This window comes from Natator depressus, chromosome 5 (genome assembly GCF_965152275.1).
Source record: "Natator depressus isolate rNatDep1 chromosome 5, rNatDep2.hap1, whole genome shotgun sequence".
In the NCBI taxonomy this organism is placed as follows: Eukaryota; Metazoa; Chordata; order Testudines; family Cheloniidae; genus Natator; species Natator depressus.
The window spans coordinates 114,587,664-114,605,916 of record NC_134238.1 but is presented as its reverse complement, the minus strand read 5'-3'; the positions used below and the strand labels follow the sequence as shown (position 1 = coordinate 114,605,916).

At 41.0% G+C, this 18,253-nt stretch overlaps 1 protein-coding gene across 5 annotated transcripts in view; it reads left to right on the top strand.

The window, feature by feature from the left end:
- Positions 1-18,253, top strand: part of LINGO2 (leucine rich repeat and Ig domain containing 2) — a 777,598-nt gene that overhangs the window by 688,573 nt on the left and 70,772 nt on the right. Inside the window, exon 2 of one of the 5 annotated variants that reach the window (XM_074953493.1) lies at positions 15,788-15,835. The exons of the other annotated variants lie outside the window; for them this stretch is intronic. Coding sequence (XP_074809594.1) covers positions 15,788-15,835 — 48 coding nt within the window. The remainder of the gene's footprint in view (positions 1-15,787; positions 15,836-18,253) is intronic. 5 annotated transcript variants of the gene reach the window in all.

Here is an 18,253-nt window from a genome sequence, read left to right as displayed (position 1 = left end):
AATATTGCTGACCAAACTCTCATGCTACGATCTGCTCCCAAAGTCCACCAGCTGTTTCTTTTGTCGTCTTAGGTGAAACAGAGAGAGAGATGGATAGAAAGTGATAACTTGAGGTGTTTTTGCCCCTCTTCCTTGCCACAGAATAGTGACTTGGTAGGTGATAGCCCATCAGTTTTGATGACACCTGGCTATAGGCATCAACTTGTCCTTTGTCTTTGAGAAACAGGTTTCAGAGTAACAGCCGTGTTAGTCTGTATTCGCAAAAAGAAAAGGAGTACTTGTGGCACCTTAGAGACTAACCAATTTATTTGAACATAAGCTTTTGAAGTGAGCTGTAGCTCATGAAAGCTTATGCTCAAATGAATTGGTTAGTCTCTAAGGTGCCACAAGTACTCCTTTTCTTTTTGAGAAACAGGTTTACCCACTCCACAGACTTGTCTGGTAAACACACTTTAGTCATGATTTCAGATTATGTTTATAACTTTACATATGTTACTGCACACATTTCACCATGAAAGTATTGACCAGGGAATTATTAGTTTTCAAATGAGACCTCACAAGGCATATTTACAAAGATTATTACAATAGTGTGTAGGGTATGAATACAGGGGTGCATTCCATCACAATAGGGCTATACATTTTCAAACACTTTGCAAACATTAATGAATCAATCCTCCCTTGCATGGTATGCTAGTATTACTATCCATCCCTATTTCAAGATGGGGGAAGATGAGAACAGTAGACATTAAGTAATTTGTTAAGCCCAAATCTGGCATTCAAACTCAAGAGCTCCTGGCTCCTATACCTCACTCAAGCCACTAGACAACAATGTCTGCCTCTGATACTCTCCTTCACAATTTTGGGCTTTGTGGAGAAGACAATCTGGGCTGGTACTTGTTCATGTTGTACAAAGGGATGAAACAATTTCAAATGTTTCTGTGTGGCTCTGCGTGGCATCACAAAATATCACCTACCACACACCTCCAGTGCATTGGTGTGTGCTGCTTATCCAGAGTAACTCTAGAGAAGGTTCGCACCAAAGAGAGCAAAGAAACAAACTGCATTGGAAAGGTGTTTCCATGAATTAAGAGTTGCAGGCTTCATGTCACCCATGACTTTCTCCTTCTCTCTATCCTACCGCTTGTGTTTCTCTGGAAGTGGTTTCTCCTAAATACCATCATGATGATGCAGAATGTTGATGAGACGTGCTTGATGTAATGCTAGCTAACCATATGGGGAGACAGGAGAAAGGAGGTAGCTATCGTCATGTCTTCAAAATGAAACCGTGGTGTTTTTAGTTGATATGCATGCAGGCTAGCTTTATCAGTCCCGTCCTGCTGTCACTCAGTGAGTATGTCTCCCCACTCTTCTTTGTTACCTTATGGCTCTGGGCTAATGCTTATATTTTAATCACCTGAAAGGGGGGACACTGTCATCTGAATTTTTTTTTACCTACTTTGTTACAAGTGAGGCTTAAGATCAAAGTAGCAGGAAGAAATGAGAGAAATAGAGCTCTTCATGTCTGTTTTTTCATGCTCTGTGCGTTGTACATTTGACAGCACTTTGGGCACAGTCAACCCTCTGCCGGCCCTGGTATCAGCACAGAAATATACAAAAAGGCAGCTTGGACTTTCCCACTTCACAAGCAACCAGGGATTCAGGGCGGCCCTAACTCGTGCCCGTGTTGCAGTCACCCCTGAGGCTCATAGCTGGGGTGCAGGCTCACATGACCCCTCCCTTCTGCAGCATGTTCCCACCCCAGAACAACCTCTGTGCTGGGGATTCTTGCTGAGAGAGTGCAGAGCTGGTTCCTGGGGAGGGAGGGCTTTCACTTGCCCCTTCATGGTGGCCAAGCTAGCACAACAGGGCTGTTCGGCTACTCTGAATCTGGCCCTTTGTGTAGAGTCAGTTTAACTGTTTCCCCCTGTGTACTCATTTAATCAGTTTCACATTTCAGCAGGGGAGACACATTTTTAAAAAAGTAGGAAAATGTGATTGTAAAACCACAGGGAAGAGACAGGACCAGGTGCAATAATGGAAACTGCTCTTAATGCAGCTTTTTCAAAAGCAGCATATGTTGCAGGTAAAGAAGAGCAGTGTGTCAGGTATCTTGCACGCAGTGTAAACAACATCCTGTCCTTTGATAGGAGGGGGACTTAGGAGACCTGGGTTCAATTCCTGGCTCTACCACTGGCCCGCTGAGTGACCTAGGGTAAGTCACTTCACCATGTGCCTCAGTTTCCTGTAAAATGGGTATGATACTGACTTCCTTTGGCAAAGTGCTTTGAGATTCATGGATGAAACCACACTGAAAGAGCTAGGTTTTGTTATTAAGAGGTTCCAATATACTTTAAAATGGTTGTTCAATAGACAACCACTAGATCCCCCACAATCAAGTGAAGAGAAAGCAAACCCAAAGGTAACTAAACACAGTTCACCAACACAACTCTACTCGTTAGACAGGGGGCTGGGTACTGTAGTGGTTTCTGCTAATTTGGGAAAATGTGCAGTACTCAGTAGACATCCATCTCAAACTTCCTCTCGAGGGGGTTGATCATTCAGTATCAGGAACACGTGTCCAGACCTTGGTAGTAAAATGCAGAATTTTTCTTACCCTGCCTGTGCTGTTTTGTTTATTGAGTTTTTTTTTATTCCTGCATTTATAAAAGGAAACATTAAAATCCCAGCAGGCATTGTATGGATTTGAGTCTGGATGATCTCCCATGTGACTCTAGCAAAGTGTCTTAATGAGAGATGTACAAAATTTCCTGCTGCTGCCTATATTTTTCATAATAAAAGGTTGACTATATTTTGTATCCCATAATCCCCACAGCTGCTAGAAAAACTATCGGAGGCCCAGATCTGAAAAAGTTACATGTAACGAAACCTTCTCTGGCGTGGTCCCAGACTGAGATAGTATTACTGTATCCTCTCTTTTATGAGCTCTGTGGAATGTCCCCTGGCATTTTTGCTAGCCAGTAATCTTCCCCACTCCCATCTCTGACATTAGGGGTTGTGCCTGAGGCAGGAGGGATTTGGCTGGGAGTCCACAGCACTCCCAAGATCCTAACCAGCATGATGGCTCCTTGGGGCTTGTTACATGCCAGTTCAACATAAAGTAGTCCTGAGACAGCTCTGAATTACGCTTCAGGGTGAACCAACCTCCAAGATTGGGTGTTGGAGTGGAAGAAAGTCTCCTTAGCTCCATTCCCCCTCAGAGGTGCCATGTACTGCTCTGATGCACCTGAGGATCTGGTCCTACAGATCCAGTAGCTTTTATTTTTTAAAAAATAAGAGTAAGGATTTTCTCCCAGTGTCCATGGCCCAAATTCCCCCCACCCCAACCCTGCCTGCAGTGTACAATTTGTTGCACCTTTATTGTATCCCACAGGTGGTGCCATCTCAGTGATCCTGTGCATATAAAGTTCACAAAGTTTTTCTGCTCCTTTGGGATGAACAGTGTTACATAAATATACAATAGAGTTTGGACTATTTTATTTTAAGGTTCAGGTCTGGCACCAAATCTGGATGAAAAATTCTGGACATTTCTTATTTTCTCCAAATATCTCCGCCGCCACATCCCTTCTTCAGTGTGCTACTTTCTCTTCCATTCTTTCTCCCTTTCTCTTTCAGTTTTTCCCCAAGTCCTAATTCAGCTTATATACAACACACTAAAAAAGTCATGTTCAAAACAAGATATTTAGGAAGCAGCGATGCTTATTCTACAAAAAGTCTTTGGGGCTAGCTCCTCAGCTGGTATAAATCAGCCCAACTCTGTGGACTGACTGAGGATCTGAGCTTTTGTGTCTGTTGGTTTCCATACTTAGACAAAATTCAGTCCCCCCAGTAGTTTGCGGTCATAGTCTTTATTTTATTGTTCTTTTTTCATCACTTTCAAGCTTCATTGCAAAGTGAAGTTGCTATGGTCAGGGACGTGAGACTCACAAGAATAGTGGCCAGTAGTTTGAAATGGCTCTCAGTAAGGCTCTTCTCTTTTTGTTTATAATGAACACAGCAAAATAAAATCTGTGTTTCATCATATGTAGATTTCCTTTCCCTCTTGTAAGGATAACAAGTTTTTAATGTGAACTGCATGAAACCAATCCCTCCTCACAATCAGCCTGTCAGATATTGAAATTCCGTTTGGTCAGAACTGCCATCTTCCTGGTGCCCCAGTTTGTCCCCTTTTTCCTCCAGCTCATTCATTAATGCTCTCTGCTGCCTGTTACTGAACTGAATCTCTAATTTAATGAGTTTTCTTGAGAGATGCCTACAAAGCAGTCAATACATATTTGTGTGACCTTGTTAGGCAGCCTCTTGATCTGACACTGTATCATGGGATTCTTGTAAATTGTTTCCTTGTGAAAATAACACTTACACACACCTTATTTTAATACTCCATAGATCTTACATTTATGACTGGATTCAATGGGCCAGATTCATCCCCTGGTGTAACTCGACTGCCTCCACTGGAGTTTCTTCAGGGGTGAATTTGGTACAGTGTATTTGCGTGAATCCCACTTAGTTTTGTATCTACAATCTCTCTTAAAGAATGGAAGACCATCTTTAAAAAGCTGCAATGAAATGAGCCCTGACAAGATAATGTAATTGCAATTACTTTGCATCCTGTCTATCTTTTGTATTGGTCTCACAAAAGAAGACCTATGTGACACTAACTGCAGTATCAATGGAAAACTCTGGCTAATTACTGTCCCTTCACTCCGTGCAGACATGTTTCTAATGGGCTAGTTAGCGAAGCATGCCACCAAACTCTCTCTAGGAGATCCAATGCTGTGCACATATCATGCAATCATGGAACCCTCCAACATTCTGTGGGCACTGGCATAAAAGTCTGAGATGGGGCAACTAATGGATTTGGGGCAACCATTATCAAAGAGTTGTACTTATGTCAGAGACTATTGTGACAATTATAATTGAAATATATTTAGTGGTAGAAAAGAGCTTCTTTCTTACCAAAGTGGATCAGTTATGTTTTGTGTATTTATTCCATCAGCTCCAAATGATCATTCTTTGGAATAATTTAACTCTTCAAATACTCCAATAACTCCATTATGTGTTTGTGCTCCTACAAACAAATCAATACCATGCTCAGATTATATTCCATGTTATCAATGGATGCTACCCAGAACACATTGTAACGAGCAGGTCAGGTCATGTGAAAACGGCTTCTGTTTAGCACCAGCCTAGATGATGGCATTCAGAATTGTTTTATTTGTTGCAGTAGCTAAGACGCACATAACTCAATGACGCTTGCATAAAGAGACAAAAAAGTAAAATTGCATAAATAATGAAAGGCAACGAGCAGGGCACCCTGAAATCTTTTCTTTCCATCTAACCAGCTGAAAAATAATTACTACAGTCCGCCATTTGTAACACTGATAAGGAAATAAAAGCGATAAACGTCATTGAGCTGATTGTATGCAGTGTAGCGGTAACCACGTGGGTATCAGGATATGAGACAGACAAGGTGGGTGAGGTAATATATTTTAACTGGCCATGCTACCTTGGATGGTCCCTTACAGTATGTGCTAACTTCTTATGCTAAACAATTTGTTCCATCTTGCATTTTGTGAAAAAAGAAAAGGAGTACTTGTGGCACCTTAGAGACTAACCAATTTATTTGAGCATGAGCTTTCGTGAGCTACAGCTCACTTTATTGGATGCATACTGTGGAAAATCATCCGATGAAGTGAGCTGTAGCTCACGAAAGCTTATGCTCAAATAAATTGGTTAGTCTCTAAGGTGCCACAAGTACTCCTTTTCTTTTTGCGAATACAGACTAACACGGCTGCTACTCTGAAACCTTGCATTTTGTGGTGACCCTGGGAGTACCTTTTCCAGACCTGAAGAAGAGCTCTGTGCGGCTCAGAAGCTTGCCTCTCCCTCTCCAGCAGAAGTAGGTCCAATAAGAGATATTACCTCAGACACCTTGACTCTCTAATTGAACTCATGATTAACTGCCTATTTAAAGTAAGGAAACACAAAAAGGGGACACGAAATCCATAGAGGGTAGGTTGCCACAGCAGGCATGTGAGCCCAGCCATTGTATCAAGATAGCGATGAAATAGGGGAAACCAACCATTAGCTGTGCCATGTGAAGAAACAGAGGTATACATGGAGCTCTTTGTTACATGGCAGGAGCACTGCCTCAAAAGCAGTGTTAAAGTTTATCCCACCAAATAGAAAAGCTGCCTTTAAATTGGTTTCCCCCATTATTTTGCTAAGTTTGTGTGCAAAACGCACAGTGTGAAAAACAGTGAGATTCCAATGAGTGCCAGATGAGGCCCAGATACCCACTGGAAACATACAGAGCAGTTATGTGATGTGAATGCAGCTCATGATGGAGTCACTGATTTACAGTACATGCTGCATTGCACTTGGTGGTGATCTTACACAGCATTGTATATTTAATCTGTTATACTTCTTGTTATTAATTTGTACTATCATAGTGCCAAGGAGCTCTAGTCAGGGACCAGACCCCCATTGTGCTTGGCACTGTATAAACGCAGAACAAAAAAGACTGTCCAATACTTCCCCTTTCCACACCTTTGAAGGATCACAAAGCACTTTTACAGAACAATACATTAAACCTCACATAATCTGTGTGAGGTAGATATTATCATTATACCAATTTTACGGCTGTGGAAATGGAGGAAGAGCGCATCAGTAGGAAAGTCAATAATAGAACTCAAACATCCTGACTCCAATTTCCCCTGCTCTAACCATTAGTCCACAGTACAATTATTGGTCTAACTCATTGTTTGTACTCCTTCATTTGCCTCAAATAGTTCCCAAAAGCTGTTAGAAGTTTTCCATTGACTAATATACAGTGGTAGGTGTGGGAAAAGCTGCCAAACTGTTTGCAATCTAGCAATTGTCAGGTTAGATTACAGAGGCAGAGGAAGAGATTCCAGTATTCAGCTCGGTCTCCTGAGGTCATTTTCACACCGTAGAAAATGTCAACGGAGAAAATGGTTTGACAGTTTCATTGAAATGTGGAAGGGTTTTTTCATTCATTTCTGAGGAGAATAAAACCCATTTGTTCTACATGAAACATTCAGCTGAGTTCACCAGACACTTACCTGTCACCGACTTGTACAGTGAACTCTTGAAGAATATATCTCATCCCTTCAGGGATGGCTGGGTTTGGTCAGTTCTAGGATGGGAAACCTTCAAAAAACACCCACTGCATAGTTTAAAAAAAAAGTCAGAGGTCAACTGTATCAGCCATTAATATACTATTATTATTTTTCCTAAGCATAGTAGGAAATGGTGGTAATTTCAAATATCTGTGGGAAATGCTGACAATTACTGTAGATGCAGGGAGTAGTACTGGAACACTCATTAAATGGCTCTCCTCAGTTAGTACTTAACTCATGCCCCACTATTATATTGGACCACTGTGTTGAAGGAGGTGCTGTCATTCAAATGAGATGTTGAACTTGTAGCTATTAAAGATCCCATGGCATATTTTGTCAGAATGGGGAATGCTAATGCCAGCACTAAATGCCAGTGCTAATGCCTGGCTACATTCTAGCTTTGCTATTCACATTCTGCCTACTTGAATCTCCCCTTGCTTTTTCAATTTAAAATCATGTCCCAAACTGTTCCATAATGTTGCTGTGCACTGTTAAACAGCTGCTGTATTCGACCAAAGAGATAATTGTATTTAAATGGTAGGAGAAGAAATTCCTATGTACAGTGAAGTTTGTATCCAAGTTTGTAAAATATTTTGAGAAGGGTGCACATATCTATACATATGTGAGAGAGCATAATGTACAATACACAACTCTTAACTCCCAGCTGGGTGCTCAGTTCAACAGGCAAAATAATAGCTTGTGTTCATATAGCCCCTTTCTTCTCAAAAAATCTCCAAAAGCTTTGTATAAACCCTTTGTATAAACCCTCATCCAAAGCCCACTATAGCTAATGTGGTCATTAATCAGGTCCACAAACAGGAATCTTGGTTACACTTTACGATACAGAGATAAACATTAAATAGTAGTTATGCTTTCTAATAACTACCACTAATTAATGGAACCAGAAGCTTTATTGCATGACTGAATTACTTATTCATTATCATCATCACTCCCATTACCACATTGGTCATTGGGGCACCATCACTGATGAGCAATCAACCAATTGTCTCCACCCCTGATGATTGTGTGTCAGTGCTTGAGTCTCCACAAAGTCCATTCCTGTCCATTCTTTTATGTTGTCAATCCATCTCTTCCTCCGTTTACCTCTTCTTCTCTTTCCCTGTACTGTCCCTTGGAGAATGATCTTGGATAGGCCAGATTGTCTTGTTACATGGTTGTACCACTTCAGCTTGCGCTTCTTCACACTTATCAGAAGGTCTTCATATGACCTAGCGCGTTGGGTGATGATGTTGCGGACCTCTTCATTAGTGACGTGGTCGACGTAGGAGATGCCCAGGATTTTACGGAGGTATCTCATCTCTACTACCTGTATTTTCCATTCAAGTTTTGCCATAAGGGTCCATGTCTCACAAACATACAGAAAAATGGAGATGACCGGTATGTGCAGCAGTTTCAGTTTGGATTCCAGGGAGATGTTCTTTTTCCTCCAAATTGGCTTTAACTTTGCCACTGCTGCTGTTTGCGTAATTCTTGCCCGAATTTCTGCCTTGGATCCTTCATCAGTGACGATTGCCACCAAATACTTGAACTGTTTCACTGTCTCCAGCTCTTGTCCACTGACAGTGATATGTGAGCTGATCCCATCATGGTTGTTTGTCATCAGTTTGGTTTTCTCTGCACTGATTTCCATGCCGTATTTTGCGGAGGTTTCATCCAATTGTTTCACAGGCTTTGCAAGTTCACCTTCGCAGCCTGCCAGGCCACCAACGTCATCAGCTAACCGAAGATTTGGGATTGTTTGCCCCCATTGCTGACTGTGCATATGTGATCTTCTAGGGCATCATTCATTATGTGTTCCAAGTAGATGTTGAACAGTGTGGGTGAAAGAAGGCAGCCTTGCCGGACTCCAACAGTGGTGTGAAACCACTCTCCTATTGTGCCATTGACGAGAACTGCATTGCTGGCCTTGGCATACAGTTGTTTAATGGTAAGAATAAGCTGACGACCAACATTATACTTCTTCATGGTTGCCCAGGGAGCTTCGTGCCATACTCTGTCAAACGTCTTCTTGAAGTCAACAAAGACATGGTAGATGTCATAGAATCATAGAATCATAGAATATCAGGGTTGGAAGGGACCTCAGGAGGTCATCTAGTCCAACCCCCTGATCAAAGCAGGACCAATCCCCAATTGGTGTTGTCCTGCTGGTGTTGTAAGTACTTCTCACAAAGAACACAAAGATTGAAAATCTGTTCTGTGGTACTTCTTCCAGCACGAAAAGCCAGCCTGTTCTTCAGTGATGATATTCTCCACTTGTGGCTTCAATCTCTTCAATATGACTTTCAACATCACTTTGCTGGGATGGCTAATTAAGCTTATGGTCTGGTAATTTTGACACAATTGCAGGTTTCCTTTCTTTGGCAGAGTGATGATTAGTGACTGTGTCCACGTGAAGGGCCACTCACCGGTCTGCCAGATCTTGTTGCAGATCTTGGTGAGTACATCTATTACTATTTCTCCTCTGAATTTCATCAGTTCAGCTGGGATATTGTCAATACCTGTAGCCTTACCATTCGTGAGCGATTTCTGTCTCCAGTTCTTCACACAGTATTGGAAAGTCATCATCCTCTGTTGAATCTGGGCTGTGTAGGATACTAGGATCTCCATTTGTCTGGTGGTTGTATAGATCAGAGCAGTAATTTGTCCACCTACTGATGATGTCCTTCTATTCTGTAAGACTGTTCCCTTCTTTGTCTTGAATTGCATTGCTATTAGCTAAACTAACCCAAATTACTTATTACTAATTATTTAATTTCATAGTTAAAATTCAGGTGCCTCAATTAAATTATTGTGTTTTCAATTACTCTATCAGCCAGTAATTGCAGTAACTGATTGCAAGCAAGTTGAACTGACCTTTCAAACTTAGCATTCTCATGCATGCTTTTGCATTAATTTGGGTAAAACTGGCTTTTATAAGCAGATGACCAAATTCACAAAAGCTTATCAGGCCAAAATACAGTTTTGTTTTCAAATCACCATTTGACCAGGCCAACCCTACTGAAATAGTCGTACTTTTAATAGCGTGCAGGAAGCATGAAACAGGAAACAAAATCCAGTGTGGCCTCCTGGAGCTATGTTAAAGATTGCCATGAAATTTCTAATTGGTAGAGAACCACTGGATGCTCAAAGTAAAGAAACAGACTGGTTTTGCGCTGATGAAATCCCTCCAGGATTCCGAAGGGCATCACCTCATCTTCGTTTTGCATACATACTATGTACTCCTACTGCACCTGTTAGCAATTCATGGAAATTATGTCCATTAAACACAAAAATATTCATGGGTCTGATTGCTGACATGAATACATTGGTTACAGAGACACTGAGCTACCATCTGTAAATTGAATGAGATGTACTGTGTGAATATAAAGCATGCTGATAGGATGGTATTTCCTTTGGACTTATGAATTCCTGCAAGGTAAAATTATTTCTTTTAGCAAATACGACATGGTGTTTCTCAGTGTTCTGTTGTGCTTTAAAGGCGTTGGGCCAGATCCTCAGCTTGTGCAAATCCATGTACCTCCATTGACTTCAACAGAAATATGCCAGTTCACACCAGTTGAGGATCTGGCCTGTCGGATCCAAAAGTACATAAATGAAAATGAATTCCAACTTAGCACCTAAGGACAAGGCTCTGATTAGGACACATGCAAAACAAATACCAAAACACTCCCCAGAAGACGCGCGCACAGATACATGCATACAGTCTCCATGAGATTGGAACCTGCTGGGTACTGAGTTAAAATAGTTTTTCCGTGCTGGCTCTATGTGTGACTGGGAAATAAGGGGAGGAGGAATATGCTGCTTGTATCAGACAGAAATTTGAGACAGGGGGAGGAAATGTATCCTCTTGCAGGCTCTTACTACAATAAAATGAAGCCAGTAACAGGCAACATACAGTAGATAAGATTAGGGAAGGTTTGAACAGGCTGCACCGTACAGACCCTTCACTAAATGAGGAATATGTGTTAGGTATTTGTCAAATACCATAAATGTGGTTGATATCTCTTTCCTTTACTGGAGGACTCAGAAGATCTAGGCTAATATCTTGGCTCTGTTTGACTCCTGGCATGGTTGGGATGAGGAAAACTAGGGCTATGTCTACACAGCGCACCTTACAACGGCCTGGCTGTGCCGCTGCAGCCACGCCATTGTAAGGTGCGCTGTGTGGCTGCTCTTTATCACCGGGAGAGAGCTCTCCCAGTGACAAAATAATACCACCTCCAACGAGGGGCGGTAGCTTTGTCAACAGGAGCGCAGCTCCCTCCGCTGAAGCGCTGTCCACACCGTTGCTTTTTGTCGCTGAAACTTTTGTCATTCAGGGAGTGTTTTTTCACACCCCGAGTGACAAAAATTTTAGCAATGGAAGTGCCAGTGTAGACATAGCCTAGGTTACACCTCCACATCTATGATTTCAGTCATAGCAGAATGACACATTCCTGTTCTTCATGTTTTGGATCGTGTGCGTTTTGGACACTTAAATCAACAAGGCAGGTAAAGGTTTAAAAAAAAAGGCATTGGAGTAATATTTCCAGTAGCTACTAAAATAGCGACGGGTATGTCTGTACAGGAGCAGCACAACTACAGCGCTGAACACTGTAGTGTAGACACTTCCTACAGCGACAGAAGGGGTTTTCCATTGATGTAGTTAATCCACCTTTCAAAGAGGAAGGTCAGTGGAAGAAATCTTCCATTGACCTAACTGCATCTACGCTGGGGTCCACCTAAGTACATCACACCGGGCAATGTACTTTTCACAGTTCTGGGCGATGTAGCTAGGTCTATCTAATTTTTAGGTGTAGTCCAGGCTTTAGTAATTCTCTCGAATTACAGTGGCCAGATGGGAAATCCTGTTGCTTCCTGTACTGAAAAGGACGTTTGGTTTAGCATGACACTCAAGGGATCCAACCAAACTAAAACTGATGAGTTCTGCAAAACTCAAAAAGAATGTTTGTAGGACCATTGAAACAGATGGAAGAAAACATAAGGTGTTCCTTTATAAGTAACATTTTCTACAAACTAATTTTCATGATTCATGAAAGTAATGATTCTAAATAAACTGAAATAATAAAAATGAGACCAAAAAAAATAGTTTGTCGAAGATGGCACTATAGTAAATCTGAACCCAGCATATAGGACATCCATTATGATGGACAGTTGGGATACCTGCTCCGAATGCTCTTGCAGATTTGAATCTAGAAGCTCAATTCTATTGTCCTTACTTATAAGCTGCAGTTGCTTGCACTGGCAAGAGAGACATTCAGAAAGCAAAATGCACAAGAAAAGATTTTAGCTGGATTATATCAAATCATTAGCTACAATCTCAGGTCTAGTCAATTCTGTTAACCAGGCATAATAATCTGTAAGTAATTATCAGTGAGAAGGCAACCAGAATAAGAGGACTTGTCCAATATCATGTCTAGGTACTGGAGCTGGAAAGACAAATTGCAAAATGCTGGATTCTTTTTATCTTCAGTGCTCCTGTCAGCAGAATACTAGATCAATCCAGCACAGTAGATGTTAGCTAGCGCTGGCACTCATTGCCTCAGTTGTGTTTGTCTTTAATGTTTTCAGCTGGCAGAGGTGTGAGGTTTTAGCAGATCAAATTTCTAGAACTGCAGGTCTCTGAAGCTTGCATGTGAAAGGTGACTCTGACGTTTTCTTACTGTTGCTGAAAAGCCCAGGAGCTCATAAGCAGGCTTTCCCCCTTGATCATTTTCATTTCAGAGAGAATATGTTGTTTGCAGTGAATTGATGGTATATGTTGAGTGATGGCACCTCTCACTAAAAAGATCTTTGAGATACTTTTAGAAAAAGATGCTATATGAAAAACAGCGATAGAATTAATATGTGCTAACATCATCCTCCCCTATAATAAAGATACATTTTGCTACTGGACTTAGCCTTCCTAATAAAAATCGTGCTGAGTTTCCCAAGTTGAGCTTTTGTGCTGTTTGACATGGTTTTTCTATAATCCAAACCACTTTATACAATTCTATAAATTCCCCAGCTTGCTGTGTTAGCTGAATAATGGCTGTATAAAGTACTCCAATCTGAAAGCATCTGTAAAAGCACTCTGTTTCACACTCATGGCTTTTCTCTTATCCATTTTTCCTCTATTGTGCTATTTTTTACAGTCCTCTATTACGTGTGCTCTGTGGGTCCTTCCCCCCGCTCCCCATCCCACCTTTTAAAACCCAAGCCCTGATTCTGCCCTCAATAAAGTCCAGTGAAGTTTTGCTATTAACTTTAATAGGAGCGGTATAAGGGGTCCCTTCTTTGTGAATGTGTTTCAGTTTGCATTCAGACTCCTTGTTTTGTTAGATAAATACTTTCAAGCAAATTCTAAGCTCCCATGTGCTTGTTCCTCAGAAGCAACTGCCACACTGGAAATAAATCTCACTGTCTTTGACCTCTGATAGGCCCAGATCTTTCTCATCTCCCTTTACCCAGTGATAATTGCTTATCAACACATGTAGACTGTTTCATATGGCTCTGATGCGACCAAGGTTTACTACCCCCCTCGAAGACGGATAAGGCGCTCGGTCCAATGAATCAATTTTTAATGGTTTCAGTAGAACTTGGATGACGGTAGAATATGGTGCGCAGTTGACTCTTGTGTCTAAAGATAAGGCCCTTCCACAGATGTATTTTCCTCTCTTTTGAATCCCATCCCTCTCTCTACCTCTGATGCCCCCAAGACATAGGGAGAAACAATAAGTAACATAGTCAACCAAAACTAAAAATTAGACTGAATTTTTTTTAAATAACGCTTCCAGCTATGCTGCAGCTTTCTCCGCATCGCAAGATCAAAGACATGAAGATAAGTAATATATAGGCACACAGGTCTCATATAAATAAATAAACCCTCAGCATTACGTGTAGCAAAAGTGAAAGCAGCATGGGGTCTCTCAGCTGTCTGGTGGGCTTCTTACTCTAAAACCAAGCCTCCGTACTAGGACTGGTCAAAAATTTTCCATTGAAATGGAAAATTAGGTTTTTGATAACACACAACTTTTTGCAAAAAATACCTGTTTTCCACAGAAATTTTCAATATTTCATTGAAAAAATGAATGGCTAAAATCCATAAAGATTTTGGCAAAACCTTGACATACTTTGATTTGCCTCATGGGTGCTGTAGTTTTGTTGCCTTTCATCTCCATTCTCCTTGATCGGCTGAGCTCTCTGCCCAGATTACACATCTGATGAAGCCTCCTTTTCCCTTTCCAACTGGGGAGAAAATAGTGCATCATGGGAGATGAAGTCCAGACAGACAGCCAACTTTTAGAAGAGAATGGGAACTGTAACCCAAACTACAATTCTCATGATATGCATGCTGTGGTGGACACCACAGAAAGTGTTCTAACTTCCTGAGCATACTCTATACGTGGCCTCCAAAAGTTAAACATCTGCTAGGGACGTAAGCAGTTTATTTAATCAAAAGGAGATGATGCAGTTGACTAGCATTGACCTTACCTGTAGGTACTATATCCCTGAAAGGCTGCAAGAGGAAAGATGATGGACAATATGGGCGAGTTATGCACAACTGGACCAATGGTGCTGTGGAGCCCAGTTATCTGATTCTGTATTTTCTTAGGACAGTTTTACGAAGTGAATTTGTATCCTCAGCAAGCCTTTGGCACTAGGTATGGTGTAAAAGGCTAACAGAGACACCTAGTAGCTTTGTAAGGGGTATTGTTCATGCCATGCGCCTGATGAACTTTTTTAGGTTTGAGAGTAGCAGCCGTGTTAGTCTGTGTCCGTAAAAAGAAAAGGAGGACTTGTGGCACCTTAGAGACGAACAAATTTATCTGAGCATAAGCTTTCGTGAGCTACAGCTCACTTCATCGGATGCATTCAGTGGAAAATACAGTGGGGAGATTTATATACACAGAGAACATGAAACAATGGGTGTTACCATACACACTGTAACGAGAGTGATCAGGTAAGGTGATACCAGCAGGAAAGCAGGGAGGAAAAAACCTTTTGTAGTGATAGGTAGATCTGCCTAAAAGTGGCAATTCTTCAACAAAAAAACTTCAGAAACAGATTCCAACGAGAGACTGCTGAATTGGAATTAATTTGCAAACTGGATACAATTAACTTAGGCTTGAATAAAGATTGGGAGTGGATGGGTCATTACACAAAGTAAAACTATTTCCCCATGTTTATTCCTCTGCGCCCCCCCCCCCACTGTTCCTCAGACGTTCTTGTCAACTGCTGGAAATGGCCCACCTTGATTATCACTACAAAAGGTTCCCTCCCCCCCACCCCCGCTCTCCTGCTGGTAATAGCTCACCTTACCTGATCACTCTCATTACAGTGTGTATGGTAACACCCATTGTTTCATGTTCTCTGTGTATATAAATCTCCCCACTGTATTTTCCACTGAATGCATCCGATGAAGTAAGCTGTAGGTCACGAAAGCTTATGCTCCAATACATTTGTTAGTCTCTAAGGTGCCACAAGTACTCCTTTTCTTTTTAGGTTTGGGGGGGGATTCTCTGTGCCTTTGTTTCAAGGCTGTCTTTCAGGTTTTTTGTACAGCACTCCTGTTCCTTCCTGGATTCTGCATTTCCATGCTATAAACTTTGAGGGTTTTCTTTCAGTGTTTGCGAACTGCTGGTGCTGCTATTTTGCAGAGAAGAGAAAAGCAGGTAGGAGGCCACTTTAAACATGAATTCCATGCACTAGCTTTATTATTTTGATCTATATTAAATGGATAAGCCATTAAATTTTGTGTGTGTGTTAAATTTTCCCTCTCCTATATAAACCTAATGATTGATTTCGTTTTCTCACATATCTACGATATAAGGCCAAATTCCATTTATCTTCTTGAGGTGAGTAGTCCCATTGAAATCAAAAGGGCTACTCATGAGAGTAAGACAAGCAAAGTTTCTCCACAGTAGAACTTAATTATAGTGAATCTTTATATATAATTAATCTTTGGTTATAAAAAAAAGCTTTTCTTTTAAAAAGAACAGTTTCAATGTAGGTGAAATGTACACCTAAGTGCAGGGCCATCATTAACACATGCGCTGCTTACCTCCCACTTAAATCCTCAAAACAGAACTTCCATAAGACATCCATGATGCATAGTCCTTGTGAAATTCACTCTGCATAGGAGTGTTCTGCTGTATATCTAATGTAGTGGTTCTCAGCCTATTTACCATTGTGGGCCACATATGCAACTCTCTATTTGTTACGTGGGCCTCATCCACACAATATATATACTACCTATATGGCCCAGAGGATGTCACATGGGCCGCAACTGTGTGCTGATTGGGCCGCAGGTTGAGAACCACTGAGCTAATGTATACAGATTTTGTAAGAACGTAAGAATTGCCATACTGGGTGAGATCAATGGTCCACCTAGCCCAGGTGCTTCAGAGGGAATGAACAGAACAGGTGGTCATCCAGTGATCCATCCCCTGTCACCCACTGCCAGATTCTGGCAAACAGAGACTAGGGACCCTTCAGAACATGGCTTTGCATCTCTGCCCATCCTGGCTAATAGCTATTGATGGACCTATTCTCCATGAACTTATCTAGTCCTTTTTTGACCCCTGTTATAGTCTTGGCCTTCACAAATCCTCTGGCAAGGAGTTCCACAGCTTGACTGTGTGTTGTGTGAAGAAATAGTTCCATCTGTTTGTTTTAAACCTCCCGCCTATTAATAATTTCATTTGGTGACCCCTAACTCTTGTATTATGAGAAGGAGTAAAAAAAACTTACTTATTTACTTTCTCTATACCAGTCATGATTTTATAGACCTCTATCATATCCCCCATTAGTCATATATTTTCCAAGCTGAAAAGTCCCAGTCTTATTAATCTCTCCTCGTATGTAAGCTGTTCCATACCCCTAATCATTTTTGTTGCCCTTTTTTGAGATGGGGCAACCAGATCTGCACACAGTATTCAAGAAGTGGGCATACGGTGGACTTGTATAGAAGCAATATGATATTTTCTGTCTTATTATCTATCCCTTTCCTAATGATTCCCAACATTCGATTAGCTCTTTTGACTGCCAATGCTCGCTGAGTGGATGTTTTCAGAGAACCATTCACAATGACTCCAAGATCTCTTTCTTGAGTGGTAACAGCTAATTTAGACCCCATCATTTTATTGTATAGGTGGGATTGTGTTTTCCAATGTGCATTACTTTGCATTTATCAACAATGAATTTCATCTACCATCTTGTTGCCCAGTCACCCAGTTTTGTGAGATCACTTTGTAACTCTTCGTAGTCTGCTTTGGACTTTACTATCTTTCCATGGACTGTTTTTGTTCTGGTTTTAATGTAAAACTGTGTCTTACTTCACTGAAGATATGGGACGACTCACAAGTTTAATGGTATTAATTACCATTCCTATACATTCAAAGCACTTGTTTACAATTTAAAAAAAGATCTACAAATGTTACCCTCCAGTAGTTTTTATTTCTGAAGAACTGATAGAAAAAAAATTGTGTATAGACAATACATGATGGCTGGTCTGTGTTATGACATTCATCTTCACAAGTGAGAAGAGACTGGTTTATTATTACTCCTCCCTCACTCATAAAATCAGTGACATAACATAGATCGGCCTTAATGTACGGGTATATTATTCTCAACATAAATGATCAGCAGCATAAAGCAGCTCAGCTGCATACACAAATATCTCCCACTGTATATCAAACCTACATGCTTGTTGGTGCTGGCAAGCCCACAATTCTCCCTGCTCTCACAGTTCTCAGTAGTGCTACGTCTAGTATTCTGCAACTTTACAACCTGTGAACTTGTCTGTTACATGTCTTTGTATCCGCTTGTTTTGCTCTGCTTAACAATGACCTAAGGACAGTTTTAAAAAACAGTATTTCTCAAATTGTTGGGGATTTGCTTTCATTGCATGCCATTTTGTTCTTCCCCTACTTTTCTCCCCTAAATAAGTACAGGATTCAGTACACAACAGCACAATTTCTGTGCAGTAGATTATGGTTTATTATAACACTTTTAGGACTTGGTGTGTCTGAATTTAGCTTTTAGGATATTATACGTTTATTAAGATAATAAAAAGTTAGTTGTCAAGCTTT